This window comes from Tympanuchus pallidicinctus, unplaced genomic scaffold, assembly GCF_026119805.1.
Source record: "Tympanuchus pallidicinctus isolate F22 unplaced genomic scaffold, pur_lepc_1.0 scaffold3, whole genome shotgun sequence".
In the NCBI taxonomy this organism is placed as follows: Eukaryota; Metazoa; Chordata; class Aves; order Galliformes; family Phasianidae; genus Tympanuchus; species Tympanuchus pallidicinctus.
Window position 1 is genome coordinate 97590470 of NW_026294747.1, and position 16869 is coordinate 97607338.

The 16869-nt window shown below is 38.1% G+C and overlaps 1 protein-coding gene across 7 annotated transcripts in view; it reads left to right on the plus strand.

The window, feature by feature from the left end:
* Positions 1–16869, plus strand: part of RBMS3 (RNA binding motif single stranded interacting protein 3) — a 700498-nt gene that overhangs the window by 622874 nt on the left and 60755 nt on the right. For all 7 annotated transcript variants that reach the window (XM_052695879.1, XM_052695880.1, XM_052695881.1 and 4 more), the window contains 2 exons: positions 5120–5216; positions 8216–8266. In XM_052695879.1, coding sequence (XP_052551839.1) covers positions 5120–5216; positions 8216–8266 — 148 coding nt within the window. The remainder of the gene's footprint in view (positions 1–5119; positions 5217–8215; positions 8267–16869) is intronic.

Here is a 16869-nt window from a genome sequence, read left to right on the forward strand (position 1 = left end):
CAGCTCAGGATTTGTTGGTATGCTGTGATAAGCACGAGTCGCTCAGTCCTTCAGGTGCCTGTCAGCACAATGTGGACCAAGGCTAGAGATGAGAAACGTCAAGATGTGTAAACCAAGGTGAAGATTCAGATTAGCTTATGAGTTGCTAATGAAACTCGATAATGACTCCATTTATTAGAATCCTATATAAGACTGGTAAATGTATTTCATGCATTTTGATGCATGTACGTTGCTATGTGCAGGATACATCGTGAATGGTTGTCTATTAATGAAATGTGTCACTGCATGTGTCATGAAGAGGTATTTAAAATTTCCAACTCTTTAAGAGATTTGGATTATACTGGTTTGTTTTGGGGCATAACCAACCCTTAGGGAAGAATTTGGATTCTTAAATGTTCTCTAGATGAAAAGGCGGGTTCTTGTTGCTCTCAGAGTAGTACTGTCACTTTTATTGTAGTATAACTGCTTATTTGCCTAGAACATCTATGACAGAAATAAAACAAAAGAGAGAGATGGAGACATTCACTAAAAATAGCAAAGGCTTTTTCCCCACAAAGGAATAGATTTTTATTTTTATTATTATTATTTTTTTATTCTATTGCATTGTAAGGCATGACTCCCCATTTCATTATATTGTTTTTATGCCCATGTAACTCTGTTTAAGCATCCAGTGGAGTTGTATCAGCATAAAACTGGTGTAATGGAGTGGAGAATCTGGCCCAACATATAGCATAACATTGCAGTATTTGTTACTGAAGATGTAGTCATACACTTCAGTAGATAAGCTCTTTTCCCCTGCCAATTGTTCCATGTCTTTTTTTCTTTTATAATCAGCCTTTTCTGAATTGCATTTACAAAAGAAGTCGGGCCTTATTCTGGGGAGCAGCGTGCCTTGTGTAAAATGCTACTGATTTTTCAATTCGTGATATTAATATTGTTTTAGTGGTTTAATGCACTCATACAAGGAACAAAATAGAGCTCCTGTACTTGCACTGTAAAGATGCTCATTTAAAATGTTGCTGAGGCTTGAGTTCTCCTGGCTATTTGACTAAGATTGCAATGTACTGTATCAGTTTAATATCTAATATCTGGGGGACTATATTGTGCATTTGCAGGCCAATGGGCTCAATATTCAGATAGGTCTTTTTCATCTCAAACATCTGACTCTGTGGCTTATTGCAACAGAAAATTGCTGCTCTGATAACGCTTGGTAATACTCTTACATTATGTGAGCCCCAGGATACTATTTATGAATGTAACTTTTTCAGTATTGCCTGCAGGCACGAGGCATGAGCAAATGGTGTTTATTGCAGTGCAAATAGGGTCTTGCTCTTGTACAGATTCTGTGTGGAGGCTTGCACATTCTCCCACAGGATGGGAACCATATGGATTATTTTTTTTCTATTTTTTTGGCAGGGAAATAGCGACCAGACGCTCCAGATAATGTAGTCCCCAAAAGCAGAGGGAGGGTTGATGTAGGAGCGGAATGTGTACTTTTTCTGTTAAGCAGCAGACACTGTTCTTAAAGCCTTGCCTATGTGTGCTGATGATATACTGGGGAATGTGGTTCTTTTAACAACTCATAAAAATATTTTCTTTTGAATCCTTTATAAGCCCTTCCTCACGAACATTCCAGAAATCTTTTTGTCTCCTAGTGAACAGTTTTTCTTATTCTTATAGAATCCAGGCGTGCTTAAAAGGACTATTTGAAATGCAAGGGCAATGTCTGTCTTGCCTCTTTCCTCCCACCTGCCTCTCTATGCTTTTGCTTCTAGTGGTACAATTGCAGACCAGGATCAGGGATGGTAGCTCACACCTACAAAAAACAACAAGACCTGCATGGCCTATTGTAGGGATGCAAGCTGCTATTGCACAAAATGCAGCCGAGTCTTCTGGAGAACTCTCCTTAGAGCTCTCACGTTAACTATCACATGGTTCATAGCTCTCAAATGTAGTACCAGAAACTGATATATGTTTCAGTGCAAGCACATATGGGGTCATAATTGAACTGTCTATCTAAAATGGGTCAAAGCTAGTATAATTTGTATCTCTTTTCATTCCACTTTCTAATGTGCATATTCCAATGACTGAGAATCCTACATCCCTTTGGACTTATTTACAATATCCTTCTTCCACCTCATCTCACTTCTATCTGGGCCTGAAGGAATGTTGATGCATTCCAAAGGGCTAGAAGTATAAAAATCAAGTATGATTAGATCGGCAGCTGTGAATCTTATTGGGGTGCCTGAAATGTTTTTATCAGAGCAGACCACTCTTGCATTTTTTGTCCTCTTGTGTTTGTTTTGGTTTTTTTTTTTTGAGGTCCATACTTAAGTCAACTACATACCTGGATATTAGCCTGTTTACATGTAAATGTTATATGGGAAATGCCTCCACATCCCATGGGCAAGAGCATGGTGAGCCCTCCTTTTGAGCAAGAGCTGCTGGGGATGTGTGTGTAGCTGCAGCACCGTGGCAGATTGAGCATCTTAAAGCTGGAAGATGTTTCTCTTGAGCCAATCCTCAACATTCCACTGTCCTCTGTGTGTGACAGAGACAGCTTCAGAATATACTGGTTCAGTTCTTGCTCTGTTGAATTTCCTAAGGCAAATTACAACCCTTCCAGCACAAAATAATGCTGCGGCTGGAAGGAAAACCTTTGTCTCCAGGTACAGAGAATTCATGATCGCAAAATGTCTGACCTACAGCCTCTCAGTGACTCAGATTGTTAAACTCAATTTATTATTATTTAAGTTGAAATCTATGAATTGGATTTTCTCACATTGTCATTTTCTGTGTCAAATTTCCTTTTCTTCTTTAACACTCTAGTGCATGCATTTTCACAATATAAATGAGCGTCCTGATAGTATGTTGTTTTTGATGCCTATTTGAAAGCATTCCAAACTGCGTCAGATAAATGGTATTGGCAAGGGTACTGGAAGGGTTGTATTTTTCACATTACCAGAGTTTATATTCTAGAAACTTATGTACTTTTCAGATAACAGCATCTCTAAGCTGAAAATGAAATGGTTAGCTGTCTGTCAAGTTCTTGGCTTAGCACACATTTCCTATAAATTTGGTAGTGTTTACTTGGTTTTATTGGGGAGTTTATTCCAAAGGGCCAGTGTTACTTCCAAATGGAAAAATTTTGTCCTGTGCACTCACCTTTGTCCAGGTGATTCATACATGGTGTGAGCACAGCTTCAGTGCCAGGACAGATAGAATTAGAATTGACAGAAGAAAATTGTGTTGTTTCTCTAAAGAGTATTGTTTTTATACTGTCCTTTGGTCGAAGAGGTTTGTACGTATCTCTGTTATACATTTAACCTGTAGAGTAAGTTCTGCCAGTCTTCTGTGGACCATTTTCATTTGCAGCACAAAGCATTTCTTAGTTCATCCACTTAGCAACGACATTGCCAAAGTGAATTCTGGTTAACCTTTATCTGGGAAGAAGATCCCTGTAATAGGACTAAGATAAAATACACATCATCCTAAAGCCATAGATAAACCTGTCCAGTGCTGTAAAAATCCTTCCCCCCCCCAGCCCCAAATTTGTACAAGCATACTAGAATGTGCTGGATACAAGCAGAGGGATATAAATATTTCTAAGTTCTCATAATAGGATATACAGAAAATTGGGCAAAGGCACAGTTTTAAAATAGTCTCTGTGTGAGTCTCTAAGAGCAGATAAATGTTCCTAAAATAGCAATATATTTCTATTAAACAAAAAATCACTCAGACGCCACCTGCTGCTTTTGGCATTTTAAAATCTTGTTTGGAACAGAGAGAACTGATTGCTTCTCTGTCTCCCTCTCCCTTTCTGACTTTGAATGTTTCCACCCAACTTTCAGAGATGGCAGCTTGTATTTGTAAGCCTATTGGTTGGAGAAATTCAGTGATTACTTAAGCCTGCATCCAAAATGAATGCATCCAGTCTGAGCTAGAATGATTAGTACTAAATCTAGGATGTCAGGGTGATCAGAAAATAGAGCACTTGTTTAAACACCAGTAGTGGGTTCGCTTTTTTTGTTGCAGGGAGAATTGCCTCAGCATAGGGAGAAAGAACACAAAAAGACAGGGAGAGCAATCCACTTCACTGTTACAGAGAACATATGTGCAAAAGCTACTGTTATTCGTAGGGTTGCCATGTGCTATACAAGAACAGTATGCATGGGGTTGGAATCAGACCAGAGGAGGTTGTGCAGGAATACATTTCTCTCCCTTAAGGATTCCAAAATATTAGCATTTTGACAGCAGTAAGACCACAAACGTTGTATTATTAAGCCACATTGTTTGGCGGTTTTATTTATTTATTTATTTTGATGTTTTTAGTTAAATCTGAAAGAACAACAGACACAAAAATCTGGACGAGTACATGGGTATTAAGTATTTACACAGTACATCAGTAGTGATGTTTTCCACCCGATAATATTGTCAACAATCATTTACCCACAGGGAAGTAGAATGAATATAACATTTATTATCATCAAGCAAGATATAGTGAAACTTTTGTTCATAGCCTGCAATAGCAGAAATAAAAGCAACTAGATCTGGGATTTTCATTGCTCCCTGGGGCATTTAGACTCATAATTTTGGTAAATTTCACCAGAAGGTAAGTTTTTAGCTCATGTAGATGAGTATGAAAATTTCAGCCAGAGATTCTGTACCCATCCCTTAATAAAATAAATCAGGCGTATATGTGGAATGTGTTATTCTCAGCACTGAAGCATTAAGATCTGAAGAGAAAACAGTGCTGCATGTAAAAGTGAAATCAGTTATCATTGTCTTCAATATCGCGTAAGAAATTTCCTTTCACTAGATAGCACTCTGGAAAATCAGCTGTCTTTGCATTTCATATAATTACTTCTTGTGTTGTGAAGCTATATTTGTGCTAGTTGAAGTGAAAAAAGATATGCTTTGTGTAAATATTCCTCCTCCTTTCCATTTTCAAAATCTACTCAGTGAAGCCATCACATCTTCCTTATTGTGGTTTTGGAAATAGGTGGACATAATTACCTGTGTAGGCTCTTTTTGTCTTTGCCTGGGAGGCAGTGAATTAGTCATTCAGCGCCTAGCAGTCGAAAGGTTCAAAAAACTTGCTTTTGTTCTTTGTTTGCAGATTTTATTCCTCACCGTACAGTATTCCAACAAACCGCATGATTCCACAGACATCAATCACACCATTCATTGCTGCTTCCCCTGTCTCTACATATCAGGTACGTCAGATTTGTGCTTGTCTACTATGTTTCCCAGTTAATTATGTTTTGGATGTGGATGAAAGCAGAGTGGATACCACAGAAAACTACATGAGAGCTTGTGCTCTTGAATCATGCTTTAAACAAAAGGCTTTCTAGAAGTATTCAGGTATCGTTTGGTGCAGGGTTTTGAGTGTTTCCTGCTTAACACTAGCAATGAAAGCTACTGTAAATTTTTCTTATTTCAGTCAGCTTCACCATCAAACAGCATTTTTGCTTCATTTCCATTCAACAATAGCAGATGCTTGTCATTCTTATTGAAATGTTCTGTCATTTTGACTCCATTTCATGAGCCAAATGTTTTAAACACTTTTTTTTTTTTTCATAATTTATGTTGTCTGGATTATATATTGACCTTCTGACCTCTGTTGTATTTGCTCCAGTAACAGCATCCTTTAACAGCACTCTTTTTTTTCCCAATAATCCCTGACAGAGCAAGATTCTTTAGGATAATTCTCCTCATAAGCTTCTTCAGTCTCCAACACATTTTCTCTTTCAGAATTCCTCTTTTCAGCATATTCCAACCAGGTCTCCACTGGGAAAATATTGCCATGTTCTAGCTTTGTGAGATGGAAGTCAAGACTGAATTGAATAGTATTATTATTAGCTTTTTTTTTTTTCTGGGAACATATGTAAAGCTGGTCATTGGCCATACATTTTACCATTTCAGTTGGAATCATAGAATATCCCGCATTGGAAGAGAATCACAAGGATCGTATAGCCCAACTCCCGACTCCACACAAGACTACCCAAAATTCAAACCTTATGTCTGAGAGGTCTGTAAAGATGCTCCTTGAACTCCAGCAGCTTGGGGCCATGCTCATTCCCCTGTGGGAGCTTGTTCCATGCTCACCACCTTCTAGTGCAGAACCTTTCCCTAATCTCCAACCGGACCCTCCCCTGACACAGCTCCATGCTGTTCCCTTGGCTCCTGTTGCTGTCACAGAGACCAGAGCTCAGCACTGCCCCTCTGCCCCCTGTAAGGAGCTGCAGCTGCAATGAAGGCCTCCTTGTACATCTTGCCCTCCAGACCCTTCCCCATCTTTGTAGCCCTCCTTTGTACGCTCTCTCATAGTTTTATGTCTTTTTTATAGTGTGGCACCCAAAGCTGCACCTCAATTCAAGACAATCCCTTCTGTCAACTAACTGGCAGTGTGGGCCTGATGCACCCCGGGGTGCAGTTGGCCCTTTGGGCTGCCTGGCCACACTGCTGACTCAAATTCAACTTTCCACTGTCTAGAACTCCCAGATAACTTTGTGCAGGGTCCTCTTTATCCAGTGTGTACATATATCCAGGATTGCCCTAGTTATTGCTGTCCTGTGCTGCCAGTACTCTTCCAGACCTGAGTCCTAGATGAGAAACTGTTCTTACTGTTGGAATTCATTTGCTGTGCATTTTCTGGGGGGAGATTTAATGTTTTTGGGTGTTTTGTTTTTGTTTTTGTTTTTTTTTTCCCCTCAGATAATGTTTATTTATCTACAGGCAATGTTGTACACAAACTGTGCTTCAAACCTGATCGTCAAAGATAAAGGATTCTTGTAATTTTCTTTGACTTCTGTGTTGTTTCATTTTAGGTAGCTATGTAACACCAAACAAAAAGTTGCTTTGGTGAGATGAATTCAGTAAATTTGCATCAGTTCATGGTTTGACACATTTAAATCAAAAAACATTTTGTTGCCATTTGTTTTGTTTTGTTTTCTAAAATCCAGATCATTCTTACTTGGTAGTTTATAGTTGAAGCCCAAAGACATTTGCCTTGGCACAGAGGAGGAACTAGAAGGAGGGGAAGATTGAACAGCATCAAGCTCATTAGAGCACTAATCTTTTTAGCTATTGGGGATTCACAATAGAAATTTTTGTAGTAGTGTGTGTTTGCATGTGTGTGCTCTGGTTTTGGTTCTAAAACTGTTACAGTGAACTTGCTTTTCAACAAAAACTCTGCTTTAGCCAATTTCAAAAAATGCTAAAGCACAAAACTACACAGTTAATTCTCACTTGCTTAATGAACAAAATCACAGGGTATATGGAAAATCAAGACTTTTTGGCTTTCTCCTATACACCCTTGTTTGTGTTCAGCCTGAGATACCACATGTTCTTTTCTGTGAGTGTGGAGGTAGTGACTGCCCACTGATGGCTATAGCACAGATATATTTTCATGTACTTCTCATGTGTTGTGGTCCCCAAATTGACACAGAAAGAATCAAGACACAATTCTTGAGATTGGCTCTTGAGTTACAATAACACGTGGGCCATTCATGCTTAGCAGAAGAGGTAGTTATGGCTCAGAGATGTTACCACAAATACACAAGAACTTTGTAATGCACTTAATTGTTAGTAAAACTGATTTATCTGTGTAATCTGTTACATGTCAGTAGTCAGACAAAACAACAAAGAAAGGCTTCAGTGAGGCATACTGAGTTCTGCTGAGAATGGATGCCATGATGCCCAAGGCAGGAGCTGCTTCTATGGACAAGGGCATCTTAAGTTAACTACACTATGGAAGCTTTCAATCATAGTGAGCTTCAAAAGCTCTAAATTAGATCTTCTGCTCTTCCTGAAAACAGGATAAATCATTCTAGAATCTCTGAAAATTTTATACATTTCAAAGTTTCAAAGACATGTTCACAGTTACATTGATGGATGAAAGCAGACAATACAAATGAAGAATTAAGACAACATGGAATATTGAATAATTCTCTATGAGATTAAATAATGTGGATCACAGAGGTGGTGCAATCTCTAGGACTTCTGAATTTGGTGGAAATATCAAACACAGTTTGAAAGCTTTTTTCTTTGTCAGTAACTTTATGATGCATAAATCATGTTTACATTGAGCTACATGCCTTGAGTCTTTTTCTAAAATTAGCTCTGTAGTTGCAATATAAATAATATTTTCAAGTAAATTATTGGGGTTCTGTTTTAAGCTTTTCTGTGCTAATAGAAAGTATTTGATATGCAGGTCCAGAGTACTTCCTGGATGCCTCATCCGCCATATGTTATGCAACCAACAGTAAGTAGATACTAGTTAATATTCAACTAAAAATGCTTACACTGTAGCCTTACACTGCTTGTCAGCCACAGGAAAGTCCTAGGTCGTGTAAGAGCAGCCAGCTGCTCTTTTGACAATATCCCTCTGCTGCAAAGTTTTTGCTTCTTTTAGGAACACTATTTGATTTAGTGAAAAGAGGAGGATGGGTGATATATTATCTAACTGCATTGACTATAAGAGAATAACTAGATCTAAAGTCGAACTTCTGAAGCTTTGCTTTGCAGTCTGCAAGGTAGCCACATTCCTGCATACTTTGAATTGCCAGGTTCAACACATTAGCCTTCCCTTATATGCTTATCCATCAAATAAGTCCTTTGTAGTTGTATATACTTTAAAGAATCCTCAATGCCTCAATATTGCATTTCAAGTACTGAAAAGGGTGAAACACAGCTGTCTTGCAGAATCTCTGCTTAACCCGAATCTCTTTTATGATTTGACCACTCAACTCTTTTTATTTCTGAGTAAATTTTTATCTTTCATCAGCTTATAGATGCTATTTGTATCTGCATTAAACTTGTAATACCATTTGTTAGAGGTGAATTATTTTTTTTACCTCTGTTTTGATGCACTTTGCCTAAATATTAGTGATGTCTCAGATGGAAAGAATATATTGAACAGCACTACCTACAGATTGTTTTAGTTTTGTTTCCTCTGTTTGATCCGTTTTTCATGCATGGATCCATTCTACAGTGTCATTAATCAAAATTCTAATGTGTATTCCACCTGAGTATTGTTATATCGATTCAAGTGAGAGTAAAACAAAAATGAAGTTCCATAGTTCAGACTTGTTTATTATGTGTACATTAGGATATTCATTATGTTAATTTGTGTTCAAATGTTTTGACCTCACAATACATTAACATCTCCTGTTCCTTTCCGGTTAGAATTAGCTATGCAAAAATCTGGATACAATTACCCTACATACCTTTTTAGTAGTGCAGGATTCTCATCCCACTTTTAAGTCCCCTTCCATATCTTTGGAAGGGGAGTTAAAAGCTCTGTGTTCTTTGGAGACTGGTTTTTCAGTTTTGTCTAACTAGGCAGTGACTGTAGAGTGTGACTGACTGTCTCCAGGAAGCCCAATTCCCACCTCTGTGGTGCTGTACCACTCTCCAGGTCCTGGCAGAGATTTCCATCTCAGTGGAATAAAGCTACTGCTGTGTTTGTTGTAGGAAGCCAAACTGTATTGAACAATCAATTCTGTATTCTAAGTATTTGGGTTTACTTGCAGACCAGAAGAAATTTGAGAAGTGTGGATATGAGGAAATATCAGACTTGTGGAAGCCAAAGGATCTCTGATCCTTGTGGAAATATTCCATTTCAAAAAGAAGGAACATAAGCACTTTACCAATTCCAGTCTTTGTTTATAGATGTGTTTGAGTTTTATTTGACCATGTTCAGCAAAGCATTTTTCTGCACTACCAGAAGCAGTGAGTTATTTCGGTGTACTGATTGGATGTGCTTACCCCTTGGTAAAGGGCTGTGAAGAGAAAAATAATTTTTATAGTGAGTAGCATCCTGAATATGCCAAGTTATATTTGTGTTCATTGCTAACACAATGAAAGGATGTGTACTTTTATGTGGAAAAGCAGAGGGAGAACGGACAAGAGGTTTAACATTTCAGTTTCAGTGTCACTGCCGTTGTGGGCTATCTCTATGTGTTGTCTGTACCAAATCCGGTCCTTTCACTGAAAGATTTTTCCTACATGTTTCCCAAGATTTATGTTCTTAAATAAATGGACAGGAGGACTTCAGAACTGAAGACAGAAAGGCAGAACTACCATTCTCCAGATTTCATTCAGAGATTAATTCTTTATTAGAAATGTCTGAAAAATGGCCAGAGAATTACCGCACAGCAAACTATGAGAATTGATGGCCTATTTTGAAAGAAAATAAAGAATCATTGTCCACAGTAAGTTTGCTTTCATGTTAAGTATGGAGACTATTCTAGGCAACTCCATAGCTTAAAAAAGTATGAAGAAAAGATTGTGACAAGGCTGGCAGAATGTAAGACCCAGTGATTTGATGGAACTGGGAACTTTCTAATTCACTTAGCTTTTTGTTTCTTCTGTAACTTAGTTTGCCATGTTATTATCTAAATTGCTACCACTTTACTTCACAGTATTTTATGAGATGATTGATTGCGGTGCATGATATCCCATTGGAAACCAGTGCAGATAAATATTACATTCCCCTTGCCCCAGGAAGGAGAACATTTTGTTAAGCCTGTATTATTCTTTCTGAATAAAGATGAACTCTTACAGCACAGTTTGAATTGTTCAAATGCCAGCGGTTAATTCTTTGTTTTTATTATAAATATCCACTAAATTATGTTACTGGATGATTAGTTTTTCATTTCAGAAGGAAGCTCCTACTTGATACTTACGTATAATTTAATACCACATAGTGTCCCCCGTGACAGAAAAAGAATCAGGCCTGTGCTATAGAGGAGACAAAGGAGGTTTTCATTCAGCATGCCATGCACAGACAGGACAGCTTGCTCCCAGACTGGCAAGCTTGCTGACATGAGGAAAGAGCTGTGCTGTGCAGCATCACCACCCTGCCTCTGCCGGCCTCTTCTTTGCATGACCATCTCTGCTTTTATGTCACCTCTCTGTCCACTGTCATGTAAACACCATGCTCCGTTTTTGCTGATAGCCCTCTGCAGTAGGTTGGCCTGGTGGAGGTTTTGGTCATTTATTTCCCTTTGTATATCGAGTTCAGTCACATCTTCCTGATGTGTGCGTTCTGTTTTTGTTCACTTGGTGAATTCAAAGAACACTATAGTAAATATAAAATACTCTATCTCTGATTCTTTCTATAGTTTTTTAACTATGATTCTAATAGATAGCTGCAACATATTCCATTACCTGGAAAATAAGTGCAGATATTGCTTTCCCCTCTCCAGCCTTGTCTGTCTTTCTTTTGTGATCTCATTAAAACAATGAGTAACCAAAATGACTTTCTGTAAGAAGAAAACAGTCAGAAATACTGGGAAATATTTTTCTGAAGTCAAATGGGGCAGCCCAGGGCTCCTCAGTTATAGCATAATTTACTCTTGATTTTCCCTGTAACTTTTAAACTTCATATAGTAGGTTGATGCCAAAGAGCGATAGCATTTTAAAAAGGTAGGGTTGGTTTTAGCTTTGAATTTTACTAGCTTTATGGCAAAGAGCCATGGAAAAGTAACATCAGATGTGTTGAGGAAGTACTGATGTTTCAGAATAACCAGTAACATGCTGAAATAAAAGGGTCATAACTCCCAAATCTTTGTGCTTGCACAACCTTCAGAGTTTTGGGAAATAGGATCCCAGATTTGCATGCCTTTAAGCTCATGTGTGACTCAAACAGTTGAAAATGCATTCTTTGTAAATGGAGCCTTCACCATTTTATGACCATATTGATTATACTGTGTGCAAGTAAGAATGCCTCACTTTCACCAGTTTTCTTGTTTTTCCATGTGACATCAGCTCCAATGGAAGACAAGCTCCCAAAGAGTTATGGTCATGTGGAGTTGGGCTCGTATTTGGCACAGTATGTAATCTACTGATCACAGTCTAGGCTCCATTTAGTTAATCTTTGTATCTTTCAAAGTACAGTTCAAACTCATCCCTTCTTTAAAGGATTCTTTTATTTCTTCACCGCCTTAGGATAAGGGTAGATGGATAGCAATGAGAGAATTAAAACATATAAGGGATAAATGTTATTATAGCGATGTATAATATTTACCATATTAATATGCTTTTCCTGCAGTCCCTAGAAGCCGTTTGGTGGTTCGGGAAAAACATTGAAAACCATGATCTACGCTCAGTTCATGTACAGATAATCTTCAATTTTTATTAACAATGACATTTGTGTAAAACTTTTTTTGTACAGGTCTTTATTGCACATCATGTGTGTACTCCTGCCTCTAAAGGCAATTTTTTAGTGAACCAACAGAAATGCTCTACACTAGTACTGTGTGTACATACTGGCTTTTATTTTCTAATAAAACTGCGCTCCCACAACAATTAACTTATGTACACAAATAGGTGTTCTTCTCAGTCTTGAGCAGTTTGTGGAGAAGGAATGTGCCAGCAATATGCAAAAAATCTACTACTGATAAAGTGCACTTGGGAGAAATGCTCTTCTGCACATTTCTCAAGCCCGTACAGCCCTTTTAGAAAGGTTGATGTCGTAACCAGTGTCATTATTGTTCTTCTTTAACATCAAAAACAAAAATATTAATTATTTCATAAGCAGCATGAAACCCCTGTTTTGGTGTGATGCGAGGCTGTGTAGCGACTCCAGAATCTTGCCTTTTGATTGTTGTGTGTGAATGCAGCTTAAAAAGTACAAACTGTCCAACTGAAATATATCAGTTTTCATTTTCTCACTAGCAACTCTGTTGTTTTGGACAGTACCCAAAATACCACAGCAGTTTCAGTGTTTTGATTCCTACACTCTCGAACAAAGAAGTTCCTTGTGCTCCCTTCTGTGTCCCTCTCCCAAGGCTGCTTTCTTTACCTCACGTTTGTTGCTCTACCTTTTTAGCAAACAGAGCCAGGAGTCGATCTTACATTTGGATGTATAAGTAAGGGAACAAAGTATGTCCTTTGCAGACAGCTGAGTCCTGCATCCAAGATGAAATGTGAGAGTTCAGCTAGATGGTATGAAAAGTAAACAGGAAATAATCCTTGGAAATTGGAATCTCCAGCTATTCTTTTAACTTTTAGATGTGTGTTTTTAAGAGATCCTTTGAACGTGAACTTACTTGAACTTTTAAAGCTAAAGAGTTTAGAGGTTGAAATAACTCACCAAATACCAGTGCCAAAGTTTTGCTGAACAATTTTAATTTCAGTGTTTCCCGAGGCAGAAAATCAAGGACTGCCAATTCTATAACTCTGATAATCAAGACGGTAATTGGCAATGTTCCTTTGGGACAAGCAGGCTTGCATGAGGTCATTTCTGCCTGCCTCTTGCCCAGCACTGGCCTTTTTTAGAAGTTGCCTCTTCTACTAATTGGGTAATTTCAGCCTCAGTTGGACATGCTCTGACTGACCCTCTCTAGTGCCAGCTGCAGTGGTGTAAGGAGAGTACTGGGCTGTCTGCCTGAGGAGGCTTGAAAAGCAGTGCCTGTCACCCAAGCTCACACCTCTGTAACAGGGAATAAGTGTAAACAATTTACCCAGGTCACACATCATGCTCAAGCATAGAGTCTTGTATGTCTGATTATTCAGTTCTTCTGGAATCATATCAAAGTACTGATGCAGTCATTTGTTCTGCTGTTGCAGAAATTAGTATGAATTAATCTGAATGGCAGAAAAAGCCTTATTCGAGTTAGATTTCCAACCCTTTTTTTTTTTTGACACTCTGCTGGAGCCCCCTAGTGAAATTGGGTGTTTTTGTGATGGCAGAAAGACACACCACATATGGATTCAGTTAGAAGATGCGGACAGGAGAACCACAAGCCTTTCCAGCAGACAATCCATTGCATTTGAGGAACTTTCGTGTTGCTCTTTAATCTTAAAAAGACATAAGAGTTCTAGTAAATTTTATTTTCATGTGTTCTACAGATAATATGAATACTAAATGGATAAACCAACAGTCTAAAACATTTTAAAGGACATTCATGTTACTGGGGGGAAAAATATATATATATAATACAAATCTATAAATGGAAAAGGAAAAGATGTTTGGAGAAGAAGGCTGACACTAAATCTTAGAGATACTCCAAAGACTCCGAAGTCAGGAATTTCTGGTTGAGAGATATAGTGGTTATGGAATATTGATTTCTCTTTAACAGAAAAGATGTAACCTTAACTGTCAACATTCATTGTCAAGAAAAATCTTGACATGACAACTGTTTAAAAGCAGTAAGGTTTATCAAAGGGGGCTATATTTTAAAATACAGTTATTAATCAATAGACATTAGAGTACCTTCTGTGGAAGAATGTAGTGTGTTTAAAAAAAAAAAAAATCAATGTCTAATTTTGTACAAAGCCTGTAGTCTGTTTTAAGTTTTCCAGTTTCACGTACATTTACTAAGACTGAAAATCACTAATTTTGTACTTTGTATAACATATGTAGCATGTGTGTCTTGGGTTACATGTAGATTTGTATTTACACAAAGTTTTAAATTTATGGAGTCAAAAGCTTGAGCACAGCCTGTAAGGTTCATATGTAACGTTTGCCATTTTGAGCAAGAAATTTCTCATTTGATCACCACTTACCATTTTAGTTATTGTCCAGGTTGTAGACAAACAAGTAGAAGGAAAGAGATAGGATCAGTAAGGAGTAATGGACTACATAAGCACATGGTATTAATTATAGTCCAAGAGTTAGAATGATGAGTGTGCAAAAATTAACAGGCTCAGCAGAAGGGTGAATTAGGTAAGCATATGATATAATTTTGACAGATGATTTTTCAGTGTAATTCACCATCAAATATTTTTCCCTCTGTATTGTGCTTTGCTTTTGCATGCTGCGTCCTGTGAGCAAGCGAGGCCTGTGGTACAGGTGTAGTACAGTCTTGTCATAATTATCCTCTATCATGGACCATCTCTTATTTTTTTGCAGTAACGTCCGTTGTTTTGCAGAGGATAGTAATACTTCAACCTCTGCAGTGAATGCTTTGCTACACTGGGTTAAGTGAATGTAGATTTCTGTCTGATATTCTTGTAGTAAGCAGGACACAATCCCCCTTGAAACACAGATGGTTGTATACTGTAATTGCCAAATGTGCATATTCTGTGAGGGTGGAAAGGAAAGGCAGCAATTTTCATCCGCCACCAGCAGTGAAAAGCTTTGAAAAAGCTCTGTGCTCTGGCAGCGCTGAGGATTCGCACTATTAGTGACAAGGCTGGGAGTTATCTACTGTTGTTGCCTGCTGCACACGGTGGTGGGTCTCTTTCCCATGATGAAGACATGGTTCTCATTTCCATACTGCAGATAAGGATAGAGGTTGTTGCTGCTGAACAGTTCTCCAGCAGAAAGGGAGCTGTATTTCCTTTGTGCTTCACAACTCCCATCTGTGCATTGTGGAAAAATTTCATTTCCATTAGAGGTGAGGCACTGGGCAGCTTTGGGGAACAGGGCAGCCCTGTGAACCCAAAAGAGCAGTATTAAGGAACAGTATTATTGTACAGCTAGCCTGCTCTGGTGGTTGGCGACCCTACACATCGCAGGGGGGTTGAAACTCCATGATCATTGTGGTACTTTTCAACCCAGGCCATTCTATGATTCTGGAGAAATGCTGGAGCAGCACTGTAACTGTGATGATTCCAGCGTAAGAGTTATGAAGACTGACACAACTTCACAAAGTCACAAATGTGAGTTCCTTCTAGTGCAGGGACAAGTCGAGTTGGAGTCTTTTGACAAAATATCGTTTTATACATGACTGAAGAGGAATGAGTTATGAAGGAATCAAGGTGTAATTTGCAAATTACTGTAACTATTTTTTTTTAAATATGCTATTCATGGAGGTTTTTGACATAGAGAATTCTGTGACAGCAAATTCCAAATGGAAATCATGAATATTTTTTCATGTACGTGTAATGTATGGCAATATTCATTTTTGCTGGAGCTCCTTTCTGACCTAAGCCTGCATTTCCTCACACTGATTTCAGAAGACTCACACACTTAGAGCACTTAATGATAAATGATTTTTCTTCTGCCACTGATCTTGTGCATGGCCTTAAGGAAATCATCTTCCTTCTCAGCCTCAGTTTCTGATTTGTCTTTTGTTTTCTTACCACCACCTATTTAGCTTACAGAACTGTCATACCACTAAATAGCTTTTACTGGCCGCTTGTGAAATGTCTGGTGGAACAAGAACTTTAAGCACAACAGTTATATTATTAACATTTAGAGTTGTCTTGTTAAATATTAAAATAAATCTGTCTTGATTACAAGGGGAAATGTTGGGTCTAATTTTGCTGGTATAAATCAAGAGTTAACCTGACTTTAGAAAATTGAGTTATGAAGGTGTGAAGTAGTAAGAATGAGAAGAGAATCACGCCTGCAGCAAAAAGTTGATGAAAGAGACTCTGGCACACACATAATTCTTAGAACAAAAGCACTATCATAAATTACCATTAGGTTATGCAAGTGCATTCAAGGACCAATTTATCTAAGTAGGAGAAATTAGCTAATGTATTTATTACTTGTGATTACATCATGATTATCCAGCAGAGGAATTGTGCAAAAAAATTTAAAAATTGTCCTTCAGGGAGCTAGTGGCCAGTCTGTAAGACCCAGAATTCCAGCTATATCCAAGAACCGTATATAATCCCTTCCAAAACCTGATTAAATAGTTAGATTTTTTTTGCCTCTTGCTAATTCTGTCTGGAGTCTTATTTCAGAACACCTTTGCTCTGAAGCTTAGAACTGCATTTTTAATTTCCAACCGAAATGTACTCCTGCTTATTTGACATCTGTCTGCTCCTGGCCAAACATTCCCCTCTCTCTTCAGAAAAGCTCTCTTCTAGATGTTTTCTACATTCATTTATAGGCAAAAATTTCACCTGCATCTTTGTTTGCTGAGCTAATTATGCTAACATCACAATGCATTTGCAGTCGCTTAG